The sequence below is a fragment of the Rhincodon typus genome, chromosome 14 (assembly GCF_021869965.1).
Source record: "Rhincodon typus isolate 14 chromosome 14, sRhiTyp1.1, whole genome shotgun sequence".
In the NCBI taxonomy this organism is placed as follows: domain Eukaryota; kingdom Metazoa; phylum Chordata; class Chondrichthyes; order Orectolobiformes; family Rhincodontidae; genus Rhincodon; species Rhincodon typus.
Window position 1 is genome coordinate 62888 of NC_063345.1, and position 18126 is coordinate 81013.

Genomic DNA, 18126 nt, shown 5'->3' on the forward strand with positions numbered 1-18126 from the left:
GCGGCCGCACCAGAGTTTTGTACAGCTGCAACATGACCTCATGGCTCTGAAACTCAGTCCCTCTACCAATAAAACTTAACACACCGTACGCCTTCTTAACAACCCTATCAACCTGGGTGGCAATCTATAATGGATTCATGGTCATCATTAAACACTTAATTCCAGATATTTATTGAATTCAAATTCCACCATCTGCTGTGGCAGATTCAAACTCGGGTTCCCAGAACATTATCTGGGTCTCTGGATTAACAGTCCAGCGATAATACCACTTGACCATTATCTTCCCAACTCTGTCCAGACCATTGAGTATCCTGTAAATTGAAATTAGATCCCCCTGAATCCTTTTAAACTCCATCGAGTATAGAGCCAGAGTCCTCAAACATTCCTCATATGTCAAGCTTCATTGCTGGGGCGATTCTTGTGAACATCCCCTGAACATCCCCTGAACCCACTTCAGGGCCAGTACATCTTTCCTGACATATGGGGTCCAAAACTGTGCATAATACTTCAAATGTGGCCTGACCAGAGCCTTATAGAGCCTCAGAAGTACATCCCTGATTCATATTCAAGTCCTCTCAAAATAAATGCCAAAGTTGCATTTGCCTTCCTAACTACTGACTCAACCTGCAAGTTTAGTTTGAGAGAATCCTGGATTAGAACCCCCAAGTCTCTCTGCACTTCAGATTTCTGAATTTTCTCCCCTTTTAGAAAATAGTCCATACCTCGATTCTTCTTACCAAAGTGCATGACCACACACTTTCCTGCGTTGTACTCCATCTGTCACTTCTCTGCCCACTCTGCTAACCTGTCCAAATCCTTCTGCAGCCTCCCCAGCTCCTCAATACCAACTGTCCCTCTATCTATCTATGTATTTTCAGAAAACTTAGCCAGAATGCCCTCAGTTCCTTCATCTAGATCATTAATGTACAAAGTGAAAAGTTGTGGTCCCAACACTGACACTTGTGGAACACCACTTGTCACCAGCTGCCATCCTGAGAAAAACCCTTCTATCCCCACTGTCTGCTTTCTGCCAGACAGCCAATCTTCTATCCATGCTAGCACCTTGCCTCTAACAGCATGGGCCCTTATCTTACTCAGCAGCCTCCTGTGTGACACCTTTTCAAAGGCTTTCTTGAAGTTCAGGTAGATAACATCCATTGGCTCTCCTTGGTCTACCCTGCTCGTTACTTCCTCAAAGAATTCTAGCAGATTTGTCAGGCATGACCTCCCCTTGATGAAGCCATGCTGACTTTGTCCTATTTTACCATACACTTCCAAATATTCAGAAATCTCATCCTTTGCAATGGACTCCAAAATCTCACGCACGACCGAGGTTAGGCTAATCGGCCTGTAATTTTCCGTCTTTTGCCTCACCGCCTTTTTAAACAGGGGTGTCACACTGGTTTTTTCCAGTCCTCTGGGACCCTCCCTGACTCTAGTGATTGCTGAGAAGAAAACCACTATCGCCTCCACTATCTCTTCAGCTATGTCCTTTAGAACTCTGGGCTGTAGTCCATCTGGTCCAGGTGATTTGTCCACCTTCAGGCCATTCAGTTTTTCTAGCACCTTCTCCTTGGTGATGGCCGCCATACTCAGCTCTGCCTCCTGACTCTCTGGAATTTTTGGGATATTACTCATGTCATCCACCTTGAAGACTGACACAAAGTAATTATTCAGTTCCTCAGCCATTTCCTTGTTCCCCATTACTAACTCTCCAGCATCATTTTCCAGTGGTCCAACGTCCACTTTTGCCTCTCTTTTTCCCTTTATATATCTAAAGAAACTCTTACAGTCCTCCTTTATATTACTGACTCGTTTACCCTCATATTTAGTCTTCTCCCTCCTTATTTCATTTTTGTTGCCCTCTGTTGGTCTTTGTAAGCTTCCCAGTCCTCTGGTTTCCCACTGCTTTTTGCCACATTATATGCTTTCTCTTTTGCTTTTATGCTGTCCCTGACTTCCCTAGTCAGTCATGGTTGCCTCATCGTCCCTGTACCATGCTTTCTTTACATACATAGAACATAGAACAGTACAGGCCCTTCAGCCCATGATGTTGTGCTGACCTAAGATCAAACTACTCTGCATACCCTACATTTTACTACCATCTATGTGTGCCTATCCAAGAGTTGCTTGAATGTCCCTAATGTATCTGACTCCACTATCACTGCAGGAGAGGTGAGAGCACAAGCCAGGAGACAGCCAGGAAGGTAAGGTTTTCTTATAAAAACTTGCCTCATGAGTCAGCAGCCTTCTTGCTTTCAGCGGCGGGAGACGTGAGAGCGCAAGCCGAGAAGTGAACTATTATATTCAGGCATTAGCTAAACCCGAAACACTACATGTGTAGTGTCTCCCACCCATCCTCCTCCTGTAATCAAAAAGAAGACTGTATGGATGGTTGGAAAGATAAGCTTTCTTTTTTCTTTATTCTTTTGGCAATCTAGAGTAGAGGGAATGGAAGCTAGGGCAGTTGCATGCTCCTCTTGCAGGATGCGGGAGGTAAGGGTCACTGCTGGTGTCCCCTCTGACTTCACCTGCGAGAAGTGCACCCAACTCCAGCTCCTCACAAACCGCGTTAGGGAACTGGAGCTGGAGCTGGATGAACTCCGGATCATTCGGGAGGCTGAGGGGGTGATAGAGAGGAGTTATAAGGAGGTGGCCACACCCAAGGTACAGGAAAAAGGTAGCTGGGTGACTGTCAGGAAGGGGAAAGGAAATAGGCAGACAGTGCAGGGATCCCCTGTGGCCGTTCCCCTCAATAATAAGTATACCCTTTTTGGATACTGTTGGGGGGGAACGACCTACCAGGGAAAGGTCATAGCGGACAGGTCTCTGGCACTGGGCCTGACCCTGTGGCAAAGAAGGGAATGGGGGAGAATAGGAGAGAGATAGTGATAGGAGATTCACTGGTTAGGGGAACAGACAGGAGATTCTGTGGTACCGAGCCAGACTCCTGGATGGTATGTTGCATCCCGGGTGCCAGGGTCAGGGATGTCTTGGATCAAGTCAACAGGATTCTTAAGGGGGACGGTGAGCAGCCAGAAGTTGTGGTACACATCGGTACCAATGATATAGCTAGGAAACGGGAAGAGGACCTGAACAGTGAATTTAGGGAGTTAGGATGGAAGCAAAAAGCCAGGACGAGCAGAGTAGTAATTTCAGGTGCTACAGGCTAGTGAGGCTAGGAATAGGGCGCAAGTGCAGCTGAACAGGTCGTTACAGAGCTGGTGTAGGAGGGAGGGCTTCAGGTATGTGGATCATTGGGATACCTTCTGGGGAAGCTGGGACCTGTACAAGAAGGACGGGTTGTACCTGAACTGGAGGGGCACCAATATCCTGGGCGGGAGGTTTGCTAGAGCTCTTCAGGAGGGTTTAAACTAGTTTGGCAGGGCGATGGAAACCGCAGCTACAGGTCAGAGGATGGGGTAGCCGGTATACAGACAGATACAGTATGCAGAGAATCTGTGAGGAAGGATAAGCAGTTGATAGGACAAATTTTCTAAAGACACCCCCAATAGCAACAGAGACACTGAGGAACAGATTGGGAGACAGGTTGTGGAAAGGTGCAGAAGTAATAGGGTTGTTGTCATGGGTGACTTCAACTTCCTTAATACAGACTGGAACCTTCTAAGAGCAAATAGTTTGGATGGAGCAGATTTTGTTAGGTTTGTCCAGGAAGGATTTCTGACTCAATATGTAGATAGGCCAACTAGAGGGGAGGCCATATTGGATTTGGTGCTTGGCAACGAACCAAGCCAGGTGTCAGATCTTTCGGTGGGAGAGCATTTTGGCGATAGTGATCACAACTCCCTGACCTTTACTATAGTCATGGAGAGGGAAAGGAGCAGACGGTGTGGGAAAGTATTTAATGAGGGGAGGGGGAATTACAATGCTTTTAGGCAAGAACTACAGAGCACAAATTGGGGTCAGATGAACAAAGAACAAAGAACAAAGAAAATTACAGCACAGGAACAGGCCATTCGGCCCTCCAAGCCTGCGCCGATCCAGATCCTCTATCTAAACCTGTCGCCTATTTTCCAAGGATCTGTATCCCTCAGCTCCCTGCCCATTCATATATCTGTCCAGATACATCTTAAATGACGCTATCGAGCCCGCCTCTACCACCTACGCTGGCAATGCGTTCCAGGCACCCACCAACCTCTGCGTTAAGAACTTTCCACGCATATCTCCTTTAAGCTTTTCCCCTCTCACCTTGAAATCATGACCCCTAGTAATTGAGTCCCCCACTCTGGGGAAAAAGCTTCTTGCTATCCACCCTGTCTATACCTTTCATGATTTTGTAGACCTCAATCAGGTCCCCCTCAACCTCCATCTTTCTAATTAAATAATCCTAATCTACTCAACCTCTCTTCATAACTAGCGCCCTCCATACCAGGCAACATCCTGGTGAACCCCCTCTGCACCCTCTCCAAAGCATTCACATCCTTTTGGTAATGTGGCGACCAGAACTGTACGCAGTATTCCACATGTGGTTGAACCAAAGTCCTATACAACAGCAACATGACCTGCCAACTCTTGTACTCAATACCCCGTCCAATGAATGAAAGCATGCCGTATGCCTTCTTGACCACTCTATCCACCTGCGTTGCCACCTTCAAGGTACAATGGACCTGAACACCCACATCTCTCTGTGCATCAATTTTCCCCAGGGCTTTTCCATTTACCGTATAGTTCGCTCTTGAATTGGATCTTCCAAAATGCATCACCTCGCATTTGCCTGGATTGAACTCCATCTGCCATTTCTCCGCCCAACTCTCCAATCTATCTATATTCTGCTGCATTCTCCGACAGTCTCCTTCACTATCTGCTACTCCACAAATCTTAGTGTCATCTGCAAACTTGCTAATCAGACCATCTATACTTTCCTCCAGATCATTTGTGTATATCACAAACAACAGTGGTCCCAACACGGATCCCTGTGGAACACCACTGGTCACAGTTCTCTGTTTTGAGAAACTCCCTTCCACTACAACTCTCTGTCTCCTGTTGCCCAGCCAGTTCTCTATCCATCTAGCTAGTACACCCTGGACCCCATGCGACTTCACTTTCTTCATCAGCCTACCATGGGGAACCTTATCAAACGCCTTACTGAAGTCCATGTATATGACATCTACAGCCCTTCCCTCATCTATCAACTTGCTCAAAGAATTCTGTCAAGTTGGTAAGACATGACCTTCCCTGCACAAAACCATGCTGCCTATCACTGATAAGCCCATTTTCTTCCAAATGTAAATAGATCCTGTCCCTCAGTATCGTCCCCAACAGCTTCCCCACCACTGACGTCAGGCTCACCGGTCTATAAGTACCTGGATTATCCTTGCTAACCTTCTTAAACAAGGGGACAGCATTAGTAATTCTCCAGTCCTCCGGGACCTCACCCGTGCTCAAGGATGCTGCAAAGATATCTGTGAAGGCCCCAGCTATTTCCTCTCTCGCGTCCCTCACTAACCTGGGATAGATCCCATCCGGACCTGGGGACTTTTCCACCCTAATGCTTTTTAGAATACCCAACACTTCCCCCCTCCTTATGCTGACTTGACCTAGAGTAATCAAACATCTATCCCTAACCTCAACATCTGTCATGTCCCTCTCCTCAGTGAATACCAACACAAAGTACTCATTAAGAACCTCACTCATTTTCTCTGACTCCTCGCATAACTTCCCTCCTTTGTCCTTGAGTGGGCCAACCCTTTTCTCTAATTACCCTCTCGCTCCTTATGTATGAATAAAAGGCTTTGGGATTTTGCTTAACCCTGTTTGCTAAAGATATTTCATGACCCCTTTTAGTCCTCTTAATTCCTTGTTTCCTGATATTCTTCCAAAGCTTCGTCTGTTTTCAGTCGCCTAGACCTAATGTGTGCTTCCTTTTTCCTCTTTGCTAGTCTCACAATTTCACCTGTCATCCATGGTTCCCTAATCTTGCCCTTTCTATCCCTCATTTTCACAGGGACATGTCTGTCCTGCACTCTAATCAAACTCTCTTTAAAAGCCTCCAACATATCAAATGTGGATTTACCCTCAAACAGCTGCTCCAAATCCACATTCCCCAGCTCCTGCTGAATTTTGCTATAGTTGGCCTTCCCCCAATTCAGTGTTCTTCCTTTAGGACCACTCTCATCTCTCTCATTAGAGCAAAGAAGGACGAGAGGTGACTTGATAGAGGTGTACAAGATGATGAGAGGCATAGATAGAGTGGATAGTCAGAGACTTTTTCCCAGGGTGGAAATGACTATTACGAGGGGGCATAATTTTAAGGTTATTAGAGGAAGGTATAGGGGAAATGTCAGAGTTAGGTTCTTCACACAGAGAGTGGTGGGCATGTGGAATGCGCTGCCAGCAGTGGTAGTGGAGTCAGATACTTTAGAGACTTTTAAGCAACTCTTGGATAGGCACATGAAGGATAGTGAAATGTAGGGTATGCAGCGTAGATTGATCTTAGTAGGATAATAGGTCGGCACAACATGGTGGGCCGAAGGGCCTGCATTGTGCTGTACTGTTCTATGTTCTGGGTTGGCACCCTTCTTTAGATAATCTCCATATTAAGTGAATTGTTCAAACCAGGAGTTGACCTAACCCTGTTGTGCACCTGGCTTCAAAGATTCTCGCGCTAAAAATTGGCGCCCAGAGGCGTCGTTGTACAATCAATGGTTTTTATTATTAAATAATTGAATAAGTTTTAAAATGGAAAAAAATGTCCCCACATTGGTCCGAAGGAGTTTCCTTCAGGGCCATGTTATACAATTTAACAGAATAATTGTTTTTGGAAAAAAGAATTAATAAAACTAACAACAAATAAGAAATGTTACAATGCCAATTAAATTAAATTTAAATCGCTTACGAACTTCTATTAAAAATATTTTATGAAATAAATTTTAAAACCTGCATCTTGTCAATTCACTGGTTTAACACTAACAGGAAATCGCGCCCCTTCAGGTTACTGGCCCTGATTGACAGCTATTCATGCTGGAGGAATTCATTTGCATATTGTTATCAGAATTGTACTTCCAATCTAATTTTTCTTTATTAACATTAATAAATTTATACAAATTTTTACATTTGATCAGATTTATCAACCATAATTACTTAATATCCTAAAGAGTTATGTAAAAATTTGTTTTTCTGCAACCATCCCAAAAATGTAAGCCAATTTTCTTATGTAACATGTCATTTCAGTTACACTAATTCTATTTTGTTAGAAACTTTTATTTTTTCCTCTTTCTTTTGTATACAAACCAAAATTACTGAATTAAATACATCGTTTTTGACATTATGAATCAACCCAAGATTATAGTTTGGCATATGTTTGAAGATCACCTGCAAAATGAGGTAAATATAACTATTGTGTATAACAAGTAATAAACAGTCCAAGTTCCATAATAGATGCTGTGACTTGAAGTTTGGGACTGGTATTAGAATAGTGATTATGTGCGGAAGATTAGTAGGGAGGTAAGTATCTTAGTAACAGAAATGATGGACCATGAAGTTACAGACAGTTTGTCATGACTACAAGGGCTGCTGTTTCAGAGAACCTAGTGTAAGTGTAGTTTTTAAATTATAAACAGTTGATTCCTTTGTTTCTTTGTCTATTAAGGACACGGTTGCTTTATTGCCCCTGTTTTCTTTTATTCTTTTACTTGGCTTTGTTGTTTAGACAATAATGAAATCAAAAGTCCTTTTCATGAAATGGAGGTCTGTCTCCCTTGTATTTTTCCATTCCCTTCTGGGGCTTATAGATCACATAGGTCTGCTGCATTTACTGGGTCAAGTTCAGCATTACAGCATATATAAAAAGAGTGTTTCTACCTTTAATCGTCACCATGTTGCTATGTATAGCTGAATACCTATCCAATGAGTAGGTATAATTGATATCTTTTTGATCCCCTACTTGGGAAATCAAAATTGCAGTCCATTCTTTTGTTTCCTGCCTGAACAGTAACTTGTATTTATTAGTTAATGTGAGTTGGTAAGTCAGTGTTAGTTGATCTGGTGAACTTCAGTAATTGATTAAAAGTGACCCTACTGGTTGGAGGTAGGTTGTAAGGCCTTGACTACAATGTAAAATAGGTTTTGCAAGTCAAGGTGCATTGTTAGGTTAAGAACTACAGTTAGTGTTGGAGACAGGCCTTTTGGCTTAGATTACAGGGCCAAAATCAAGGTTAAAGTTAGATTGAAAGAAAGATCAGTGTTAGGGGTAGGGAGTGCAGTGATTGTAATGAGGTCTGCCAGGTGGACCTCAGAATAGGAGTTCCCTGACTGGACCAGATTAAACAGCCCCAATTAGGGAGTCCTGGCTGACAGGCATAAACAGGAGTGTCAGAGGTTCTGTTCACTCCGAGAGCCAGCTCAGACAAAACTAGACTAGGGTCAAGGACGCTCCGCATGTAAATAAAGGGTGACTTGGTGACAGGATATGGGCCTCTGTGAAGTTACTTCAGGGCAGGTTTAGGTGTCAGGCAATAACAAATATCAGATTCAAAGTTACTGTTTGGCTTGGGGTTTGGAATAGGAGTGATGCTGGGGCCAGGACTGGGACGGGGAGTGGGGCATAACTGGCTTTCAGGCTAGGTTGTTTGTATGTCATTTGGAAACAAATGTGGAATGTTGTACTATGTTAAGTGATTTGGAGGAGAATATAGCTGGTCTATTAGTATGTTTGCTGATGACACAGATTAGGGGAGCTGTGGATAGTGAGGAGGATTGCCACTGGATACAGCAGGATATAGATAGGCTGGAGACTTGGGCAGAGAAATGGCAGATGGAACTGCAAATGCGACTTCAAAACAGTCAAATGCGACGTGAAGCATTTTGCAAGGAAGTAGACAGTAAATGACAAATTCCTTAGGAGCATTAACATATAGAGGCATCTCGGTGTATAGGTCGACAAACAGGAGGCTGGAAGAACACAAGAGGCCAGGCAGCATTTGGAGGAAAGGAGCAGTCAACGTTTCAGTATTTCATTGTCCTAAATAAGGGTAATACCTGAAACTTTGACTGCACCTTTCCTCCAGATGGTGCCTGGCCTGCTGTGTTCTTCCAGACTCCTGTTTGTCTATCTTGGATTTTTTGTCTGTAGGTGTACAAGTCCACATTTCCTTGAAAGGGGCAACACAGGTCGATAAGGTGGAGAAGAAGGCAAATGGTATATTTGCCATCATTGGTTGGGGCATAAAATATACAAATTAGCAAGTCATGTTGCAGCTCTATAGAATTTTATTCAGGCCACATTTGGAATATTGTGTACAGTTGTGATCGTCACACTACTAGGAGGACACGGACACTTGACAGGGTACAGAAAAGTTTACCAGATTGCTGCCTGGTTTGGAGGGTATTAGCTATGAGGAAAGATTGGACAAGCTTTCACTAAAACAGAGGCTGAGGAGTGATGCATTAGAAATTTTAAAAAATTATGAAAGGCATGGATAGAATGAATGGTCAGTCTTTTTCTAAGGGTAGAAATGTCAATTAGTAAGGGACATAGTTTGAAGGTAAAAGGAGCAATGTTTAAAGATGTGAGGCGCAAGTTTTTTTTTACACGGAGGGTTGTAAGTGCCTGGAATGTGCTGCCAGGGGAGGTGGTAGAAGCAGATACAATAGCAACAGTTAAGAGGCAACTTGAAAGGTAATGAACAGGCAGGGAATGGAGGGCTCAGGACCTCATAGAGACCAAAGGTTTTTAGTTCAGAAAGCATCATGTGTCAGTGAAGGCTTGAAACATAAAGGTTATGTTCCTGTGTTGTACTATTTTTTGTTCTGTTCAATTGTGTTATGACCACTATTTCACAATGAATTGTTTACTATTACTTTCTTAATTAATCCTATTCATTTGTACAATACTAGATATATAAAACTTTTATCCCTAGCTGATTCTACAACATATTGCTCCAGAAAACTTGTGAAAGCATTCTATAAACTCATCTTCCAGGATTCCCTTAATCTCTCCCATACTGATTCTACTTTCTGAATCAGGATTCATTCTTACTAATGTTCCTATATCAGCCATTTTTAGTAACTTTTATTATCAGAATTACTGCTCCTTTTCCTGGTTTATAGAAGGGATGTTAGCTTTGCAGACTATGCCATCCACTCTTTCCCATTTCTAAATGCCCTGAGAATGTGGTGGTGAGCTGAGTCCATGAAGTTAGGAATATGCTGTTAGGAAAGAAGTTCCAGGGTTGTGACTTGGCAACAATGAAGTAATGGCAACACAATGCCAAGTTAGGATGGCATGCAACTTGGAGGGGAACCTGCCGGTGATAGTCACGTATATTGAATTTTCATCATTTCATTCAAATTCCATGCGTTTGGTGCTCTTGCCTTCATAGGTGGAGAGTTTGTGCATTTGGACAGTGTGTGGAAGGAACCTTGGTGAGTTACTGCATGCTGCTGCCACAGCACGCACTCGTGAAGTGACTGAATGCTGAAGGTGGTAGAAGGGGCATCACTGCTTTATTCTGATGGTGTCAAGCTTCCTGAGGGTTACTGGAGCCATACTCTCCACTTACCTGAATGATTATTCCATCACACTCTTGATTTATATCTTGCTTTGGTAAGTCGAGAGGTGAGTTACTCACTGCAAGATTTCTAGTCTCTGACCAGCTCTTCTAGCTATATTATTCACACAACTAGTCCAGTTCAGTTTGTGGTCAATGGTAATCCCCAGATTGTTGATATCGGAATGGATTCAGTAGTGGTAATTTTATAAAAATTCACTCGTGGAATGAGAGTTTCACTGGCTGATCAGCATTTATTTCCTATTGTTAGTCACCTTTGAGAAGGTGGCGGTGAGCCCCCTTCTTAAATTGCTGCTGACCATGTGCTGTAGGTAGACTCTCAATGCCCTTAGGAAGAGAGTTCCAGGATTTTGACCCAGCAACTGTGAAGCAATAGCAATATGTTTCCTAGTCAGGATGGTGAATGGCTTGGAAGAGAACATGCACCCATGTATCTGCTGCACTAGTCCTTCCAGATGGAACTGGGTTGTACGTTTGGATCTGTCTGCAGTGCATCTTCTGGATTGTACCCACTGCTACCACTGAGCAGCGATGGTGGGATGACTGAATGCTTGTGGATGTGGTGCCATTCAAGCAGACTGCTTTGGCCTGGACGGTGTCAAGCTTCTTCAGTGTTGTTGGAGATGCAGTCATCTAGGTGAGTGGGGAGTATTCTATTATACTCCTGACTTGTACCTTGCAGATGGTGGAAAGGCATCCAAGGATGGCACTAGGCTCATGAATGATGCCTTGCAGATTCAGAAGGGGGTATGTCGTATTCAACTCCAAATTTAACTTTATCCTCAGCCCAAAACCACCCTAATCCTAACCCCATTCCAGTCCAAGGTTAGAATTAGACAGTGGGTGGCATAACACTAATCCAATCCCTAACCCTAACACTAACTTTAAGTAACCCTCAACCTAAACTTACCCCAACCCTAAATCTAACCCTAGCAAAGGTGAGACTAACCGTAACCCTAAACCCTAAACCCTAAACCCTATCCCTAACCCTAACACCCTACTAATCCTAACACTCTGCAATTACTCTCTGCAGTATTCCTAACCACAAATGCATTCTTGCAGCCACTGCATTTCTATGGAGAGTCCAGTTGAGCTTCTGGTCAATGCAACCCTCAGGGCGCTGATACAGAGAAATGGTAAAGCCATTGAATACCAAGGAGCAGTTGTTAGATTGTCCTTTGTTAGTGATTGTTATTGCCCGCACATTTGTTTGGCGCAAATATTACTTAACATATTTCAACCCAAGTCTGGATACTGTCCAGGACTTGTTACTTGATGAACATCCCCATTCTGATTCAGGGAAGGTCATTGATGAAGCAGCTAAAGATAGTTGAACCGAGAGCACGACCCTGAGAAATTCCTGCAGCAAGATCCAGGAGCTCAAATAACTGACCTCCAACAACCACTACTATCTTACGTGCCAGATATGACTCCAACCATAGGAGAGTTTCCCTCAATGTCCATTGACTCCAGGTTTGCTCGAGCTCCTTGATGCCAGAGTAACTCTATCTAATGCAGTCCTGATATCAAGGGCCATCGTTCTCACTTCACCTCTGCAATTCAGCTCTATTGTCCATGATTGAACCAAGGCTGTAATGAAGTCGGGAGCGGAATAGCTTTGTAGAACCCAAGCTGGGCATCAGTGAGCAGGTTATTCATAATGCCACTGAATGTCAAAGGGCAATAGTTATATACTGTGAAAATGCAATTGCCTGGCACTTGACTGGAGTTACTTGCTACTTATTAGCCCAGACTTGCATGTTATCTAGAGCTTGCTGCAAACAGACATGGGCTCATCTGGAGTCTGAGGAATTGCAAATAGTGTTGAATATTGTGCAATCATTGGCGAACATTCCCACTTCTGACTTTATGATGGACAGAATGTCATTGTTGAAGCAGTTGAAGATGGTATTTCCTTTTCCAATCGGTCTGTCTTTTTGAAATGTTGTAAACTCTGAAATATTTATTTCTACATCTTGTCACCTTGTATCCAGGTCTTTGTAGTGTTGATTTGATCTGAATTAGACTTTACTGTGACATATACTCAAGTACAGGGATAGGCAAGAATATAGTGAAAAATGTACAAAGTCACCATTCCTGGCGCCATCTTAGATACAAAGATACCTAGATACAAGATCTTGAGTATAAAGTATAAAAAAAGGAAGTCGTCCTGAAGGCACGGTTGAGATTCTGGAAGAGAAACCGAAAAATAGGACCTCAAAAAGTAGCAAATCTCCAAATTACTCCTGGGGCCATGGGCTAGTGAGTACAGAAATAAGACTTGTGTCTCTAGTTAATAACTTTTATGTAAACTATGGTAATTATGGGGATATTAAAGATTATATACATAACTGGAGAGAAGATGGTCACACAAGTTAAAAACCAGTCCTTATGTATGAAATTTAAACTGAGTTTCCAAAGTGAAAGAAATTCCAAAATTTGGGGAAGGTGAGGGGGTGGTGTGGTAGATGAAAGCTATGCAGATTCCGGATGTTTTAGTTTTAGTACAACACAAATGACCAAATTTGACGTTCACACATTTACTCAAGAATGTTTTGCATTCAATATGACTTCTCCCAGCATACATATTTGTTACATTGTCAATAGAAGGCCAATCACTATAAATGTTTCACAACTTACATCAAGGATATTTTGTACTTTGCTTAAAAATGAACTAACAAGTCAATAAAATCAGTTAAATGATTAATCTCAACAATAAAATACAAATCCTGGAATTATAATAGGCTTTTGCAAGATGAAAGAAAGCAGAATTCAATAGTCTGTCTTAAGTGATCGCATATGACGCAGCAGGCATTTTGACAGTGGCTGTCCCATAGGACCATGCCATTATTTTGCTGGTCTTTAGCTGAATTTCAGCCAACGAATGGATATTTTAGACACAATCATCCCTTCCCTTCCAGAAAGCCAGACTAAATTCTACCTTGTCTAACTAAAGGAACAGCAAATGTCAACACCTTCAGTTAGCTGAGCTATGCACTCAGCAGTATCTCAGCTATATACAATCTATACTCTCAGAAAAAAGACCTATTTCAAACTGAACTACTTTCTATAGATACGAAACTCCCAAGCATAATTTATCAACAGCAAAAATGTACCATTAGTCTTCTGCTGACTGAAAAAGAATCTGTTGAAATTACCGATTAGAATTTTAGAAAACAATGTATTGACCCTGAGCTAGCAATTACAAGTACTTAAAATTCTGATATAAAGATAAATTCAACATTACAATGAAAGCAGGGACCAAAACAAAATTGATATTTGCATTCCGACTCTGTAGCTAAAAATAAATCCCAGGAAGATGCTACTGACCTTCAAACTGTAGAAAGCAACTCAGGCAGATGGTAAAACACAACACATGGCCAGAATTAACTTTTAGATTTCTCATATGAAAAATTCAATTCCCCTACATGTCAACAAGCACTGTTAATTATGACCAAATTCTGGCGCTTGTGCTGCAGTCTCTTTCCAACAATTCTAAAAGCACCTTTCAAAGCTGCAATGTCTTGCTTTAATCAAGGACTCACTAATCTCAGCTGTAATCATTCTACAATTATATAGAACCAAAATAAATTACAAACTTACACTGAGCGTCTAGCAGATATCTCAACTAAATAACAGGTATTTTTATGCATTGATAGGTGCAACATTATTCCAAATAAGTTCAAGATGTGTATGGTTGCTTTTGTGCAGGTCCTCATCGTGAAATGCAGAGGGTAGAACTTAATCTTGGTGATAGGCTTTTGTCCAACAACTGGGGAATTGGTAGTAGTCTCACATCACTTCCTTTGGGGAGTCTACTTAAATGGTCAGCCAATCAGAGGCTAGCGGTTTGCCACTGCTATCAGCCACTGGCAGCAATACATCTATTAGATGGCGAGGGATCACAGATCAAAGTGAGTGAAGGTTGCTGGATACAATGGAAAGTTGAAAGAAAGAATAGGGAGTGGAATTAGTGGTCCTTCCACTTAATGCATAGCCTTCCAGTGAAGAGCCCCTCCTCGCCAACTCCCCCACCTCCACCCTTGCTGGAAAGCTCTTTAACAAACTTGACACAATTTGCTTGGGTTCCCTGCATGGCAAGTGCCCCTTCAGCTCCTGTTCAAACAAAAGTGGCTGCAGCTTGAAACCCTCAAACAGATATTAATTGCGTGTGGAGCATGGAGAGGGGGATTCTCACCTGCAACCCTCCTGGTTAATTAAATTCCTCCCATTGGCCCCTTTGGGGATGAGTGGGAACTACAGTCCACTGAATACATTTTCTTACGCAGAATCCTGATCTCTTTAACGACATAAAATGAGAAGGAGTTTAAAAATACTTTAAAGATTCACTAACTACAGACCTGCATTTACTTTGAAATTCATATGTTAAAATGAAAAAGTCCCGTGTTCACATAAACACAATGACCCAGATACAGTGGTGCCAATGGCAATCTGAAAACAAATAAAGCAGCAACCATGCATCATTGTTGAGACATTAAAAGTAAATTTGAAATTAAAGTCAAAGTCACAATGATATGAGAGTAATTTTAAAAAAAAAAGCAATGTGCAAAGACTCTTCTCAGCAACTTGTGTGATTACCGCAACTGTTGCTCTAAGATTATTATCAAACAGCTCATAAGTAGAACTTGTTGCGAGGGTCTAATGGAGTGAGCAGTATCTTCAGGAGCAATTTTCTTGGGTTCTATAGGGCCAAAGAGCACAGGTGCATCTGTACTCATGAAGTCAAACTCAGAGTGACAATCCAACCCAAAACAGCCACTTCCACTTTCTTCACCACTGCTTTCATCACCTATGGGAAACGGAACAATTAAGTTATTTTCAGACTGCTTATCGCACAAATATAACATTGCTTTAATTAAACAATAAAAACAAAAATCAATTTATAATGGTTGTAATTGCTGGAACATTTAAAATAACAGAAATGCTATTTGAGCTGCAAACATCCAGACAAGTAGGGACTACTCCATCACATTCGATGGGCTGAAGGGCCTCTTTCTATGCTGTGAAAACTCTGACTCTGTCTTATGCCTGACTTCCGCTCTGCACATGGTGGGCAGACTTGTGGAGATAGGTGATGAGTTACACACCAGAATCCAAGCCCCTGACAAGCTCTCATAACCAAAGAAATTATAATGGCTAGTCTATTTCAGTTTCTGCTCAATGGCAATCCCTAGAATGTTGACAGTACGCAAGATGGTGAGGATAATGCTGTTGAATATCATAAGGTGGTTGTTAGGTTCTCTTGTTGGACAGGGCCATTGCTTCAAGTCAGGTGGCAACATGTTACTTGCCATTTATCAACCCAAATCTGAATGCTGACCAAGATCAGAGAAGATGTTATTGTCATAGACGTAGCACAACACAGGTTCACCAGGCTTGTTCCTGGGAGTGTAGGACTCTCACATCTCGAGAAATTGGGCAAATCAGGTGCACTGATGATGTTACTCTGCTGAAATGAAATGTCTGTGGAACAACGAACCAGCTCAGCAAGCCAACCAATCACAACATCCACAACCCGAGCTACATATCTACTCAAGAACCTTACAGGTCCTTGTCTTTGAGAGCTGCAGTCCAAATGGGTTGAAGGGTGTTTTTCCGTGATGTAGACCTCTGTGGTTTCAAAGAATGAAATGTGACTTCATTGACACCTACAAAACACTTAAAAGGGACAAAAGCAAAATATTGTGGATGCTGGATATCTGAAACAAGAAGCAAAAAGGCTGGAGAAACTCAGCAAATCTGTCCACATTGATGGATGGGGAAGAAAGTCCAGTAGGAGTCTTCTTCAAATTAATTTCCGGGCTTGACCTCACAGCAAATATCAGATTATTTGTTGTTTCTTTTTTTTTTTAAAGAAGCTGCTGTTCATAGTCGAAAAATCACCTTCAATTCTCAGCTCCAAACCAAAAATGAGAGAAAATAAATGAAGGTCTCAACACAGGGTAGATGCAGTTAAGATGTTTCCTGTTTGGAGGAATCTAGAACCAGGAGGCACAATTTAAAAATAAGAGGCTTGCCAATTCGGACCGAGATAAATAGAATTTCTTTACACAGAGCGTGATGAGTCTTTGGAATACTCTGTACCAAAGTGCTGACGAAGTCTCTTGGTATATTTAAAGTGCAGGCTGATAAATTTTTGATTAATCAATTACGTGCAGAAATATGGGTATAGTATCTGTAAAGGCACTGAAGTGTTCGACTAGCCATGGTTATAGTAAATCATGGCTAAGCAGCCCCGACAGGCTGAATGTCCTACTCATGTTCCTAGGTCTTACTGCACATAGACCAGGTCTGCTTCAGTATCGGAGGAATCACAAACGTGTAATCAGCAGCGAAGATTCCTACTTCTGACCTTATGATGGACAGCAGGTCATTAATGAAGCAATAACAGATAGTTGGATCTAGGACACTATCCTGAAGATGCAATGCACTGGAACTGAAATTATTGGCCTCCAACAACCATAATCATCTCTATTTATACTCGGTACAATTCTAGTCAGTTGAGAATTTTTCCCCAATACCAACTGATTTCCATTTAGCTAGATATGACACTCACTCAAATGTTGTTTTGATGTAAAAGACAATTACTCCTACCTCGTCTGAGAAATTCAGTTCCTCTTTCCACGTGTTACAACCCACTGGGTAGTGCACTGTAAATCCTCACTATTCTCGGAGGCATACCAAATGTTAAGGTTTCTTTTAAAAAAAAGCTACACACAGTACCCCAACTTACCTGACTCTCAGACCAAGTTTGATAAAAAAGCATGGACTATTATTGTACTATGCAGGGAGGCGATGGCCTAGTGGTATTACCGCTGGACTGTTAATCCAGAGATCCAGATAACATTCTGGAGACCCAGGTTCGAATCCTGCCATGCCAGATGGTGGAATTTTAATCCAATAAAGTATCTGGAATTAAGAATCTAATGATGACCATGAATCCATTGTCGGAAAAACCCACCTGGTTCACTAACGTCCTTTAGGGAAGGAAATTTCCATCCTTACTGGTCTGGCCTACATGTGACAGCCATGTGATGGACTCTCAACTGCCCTCTGGGCAATTAGGGATGGGCAATAAATGTTGCCTCGCCAGCAAAGCCCTCATCCCATTAATGAATAAAAAAACTGAACTAAAATTAGCCATAAATAATTAGACTACAGCAAAAAATAAAAATATTACAGGCAGATAACACGATTAACTGAAACTCGAATCCCCTTACAAACTCCATTTACATACAAACATACACAAACAGAAAAATAGATTATTGGTGGAGGTAGAATAAACTGGAAAGTCAGTTCAGTGGTCTGTGTTTCCCAATTCTAGTCTTGCGATGATTAGTCTTTGGCTAGCCAGGCCTTTGGTGTTCAGTTGTCTTCCGCTAGCTCTGAAGTATTATAGAGTGACTAATTCACTTGGAAAATGTTTCTGATTTCTCAATTCAAAAGTCACAGTTCACAGCTGTAATTTTGGGTGTCTTTAATCTGTATATAGATTTGGCAAATCAAATCAGGAAAGGCATGTGGAGGAGGAATTCCGAGAATGTATATAAGATCATTTTCTGGATCAATAAGTTGA

General features: G+C 42.1%; 1 protein-coding gene across 1 annotated transcript in view; it reads right to left on the minus strand.

Moving 5' to 3' along the window:
• Positions 1 to 13053: 13053 nt before the first annotated feature.
• The window catches only part of gpc4 (glypican 4), a 97192-nt gene continuing 92119 nt past the window's right edge, over positions 13054 to 18126 (minus strand). The window contains exon 8 of the mRNA XM_048605431.1: positions 13054 to 15339. Coding sequence (XP_048461388.1) covers positions 15125 to 15339 — 215 coding nt within the window. The 3' untranslated portion in view covers positions 13054 to 15124. The remainder of the gene's footprint in view (positions 15340 to 18126) is intronic.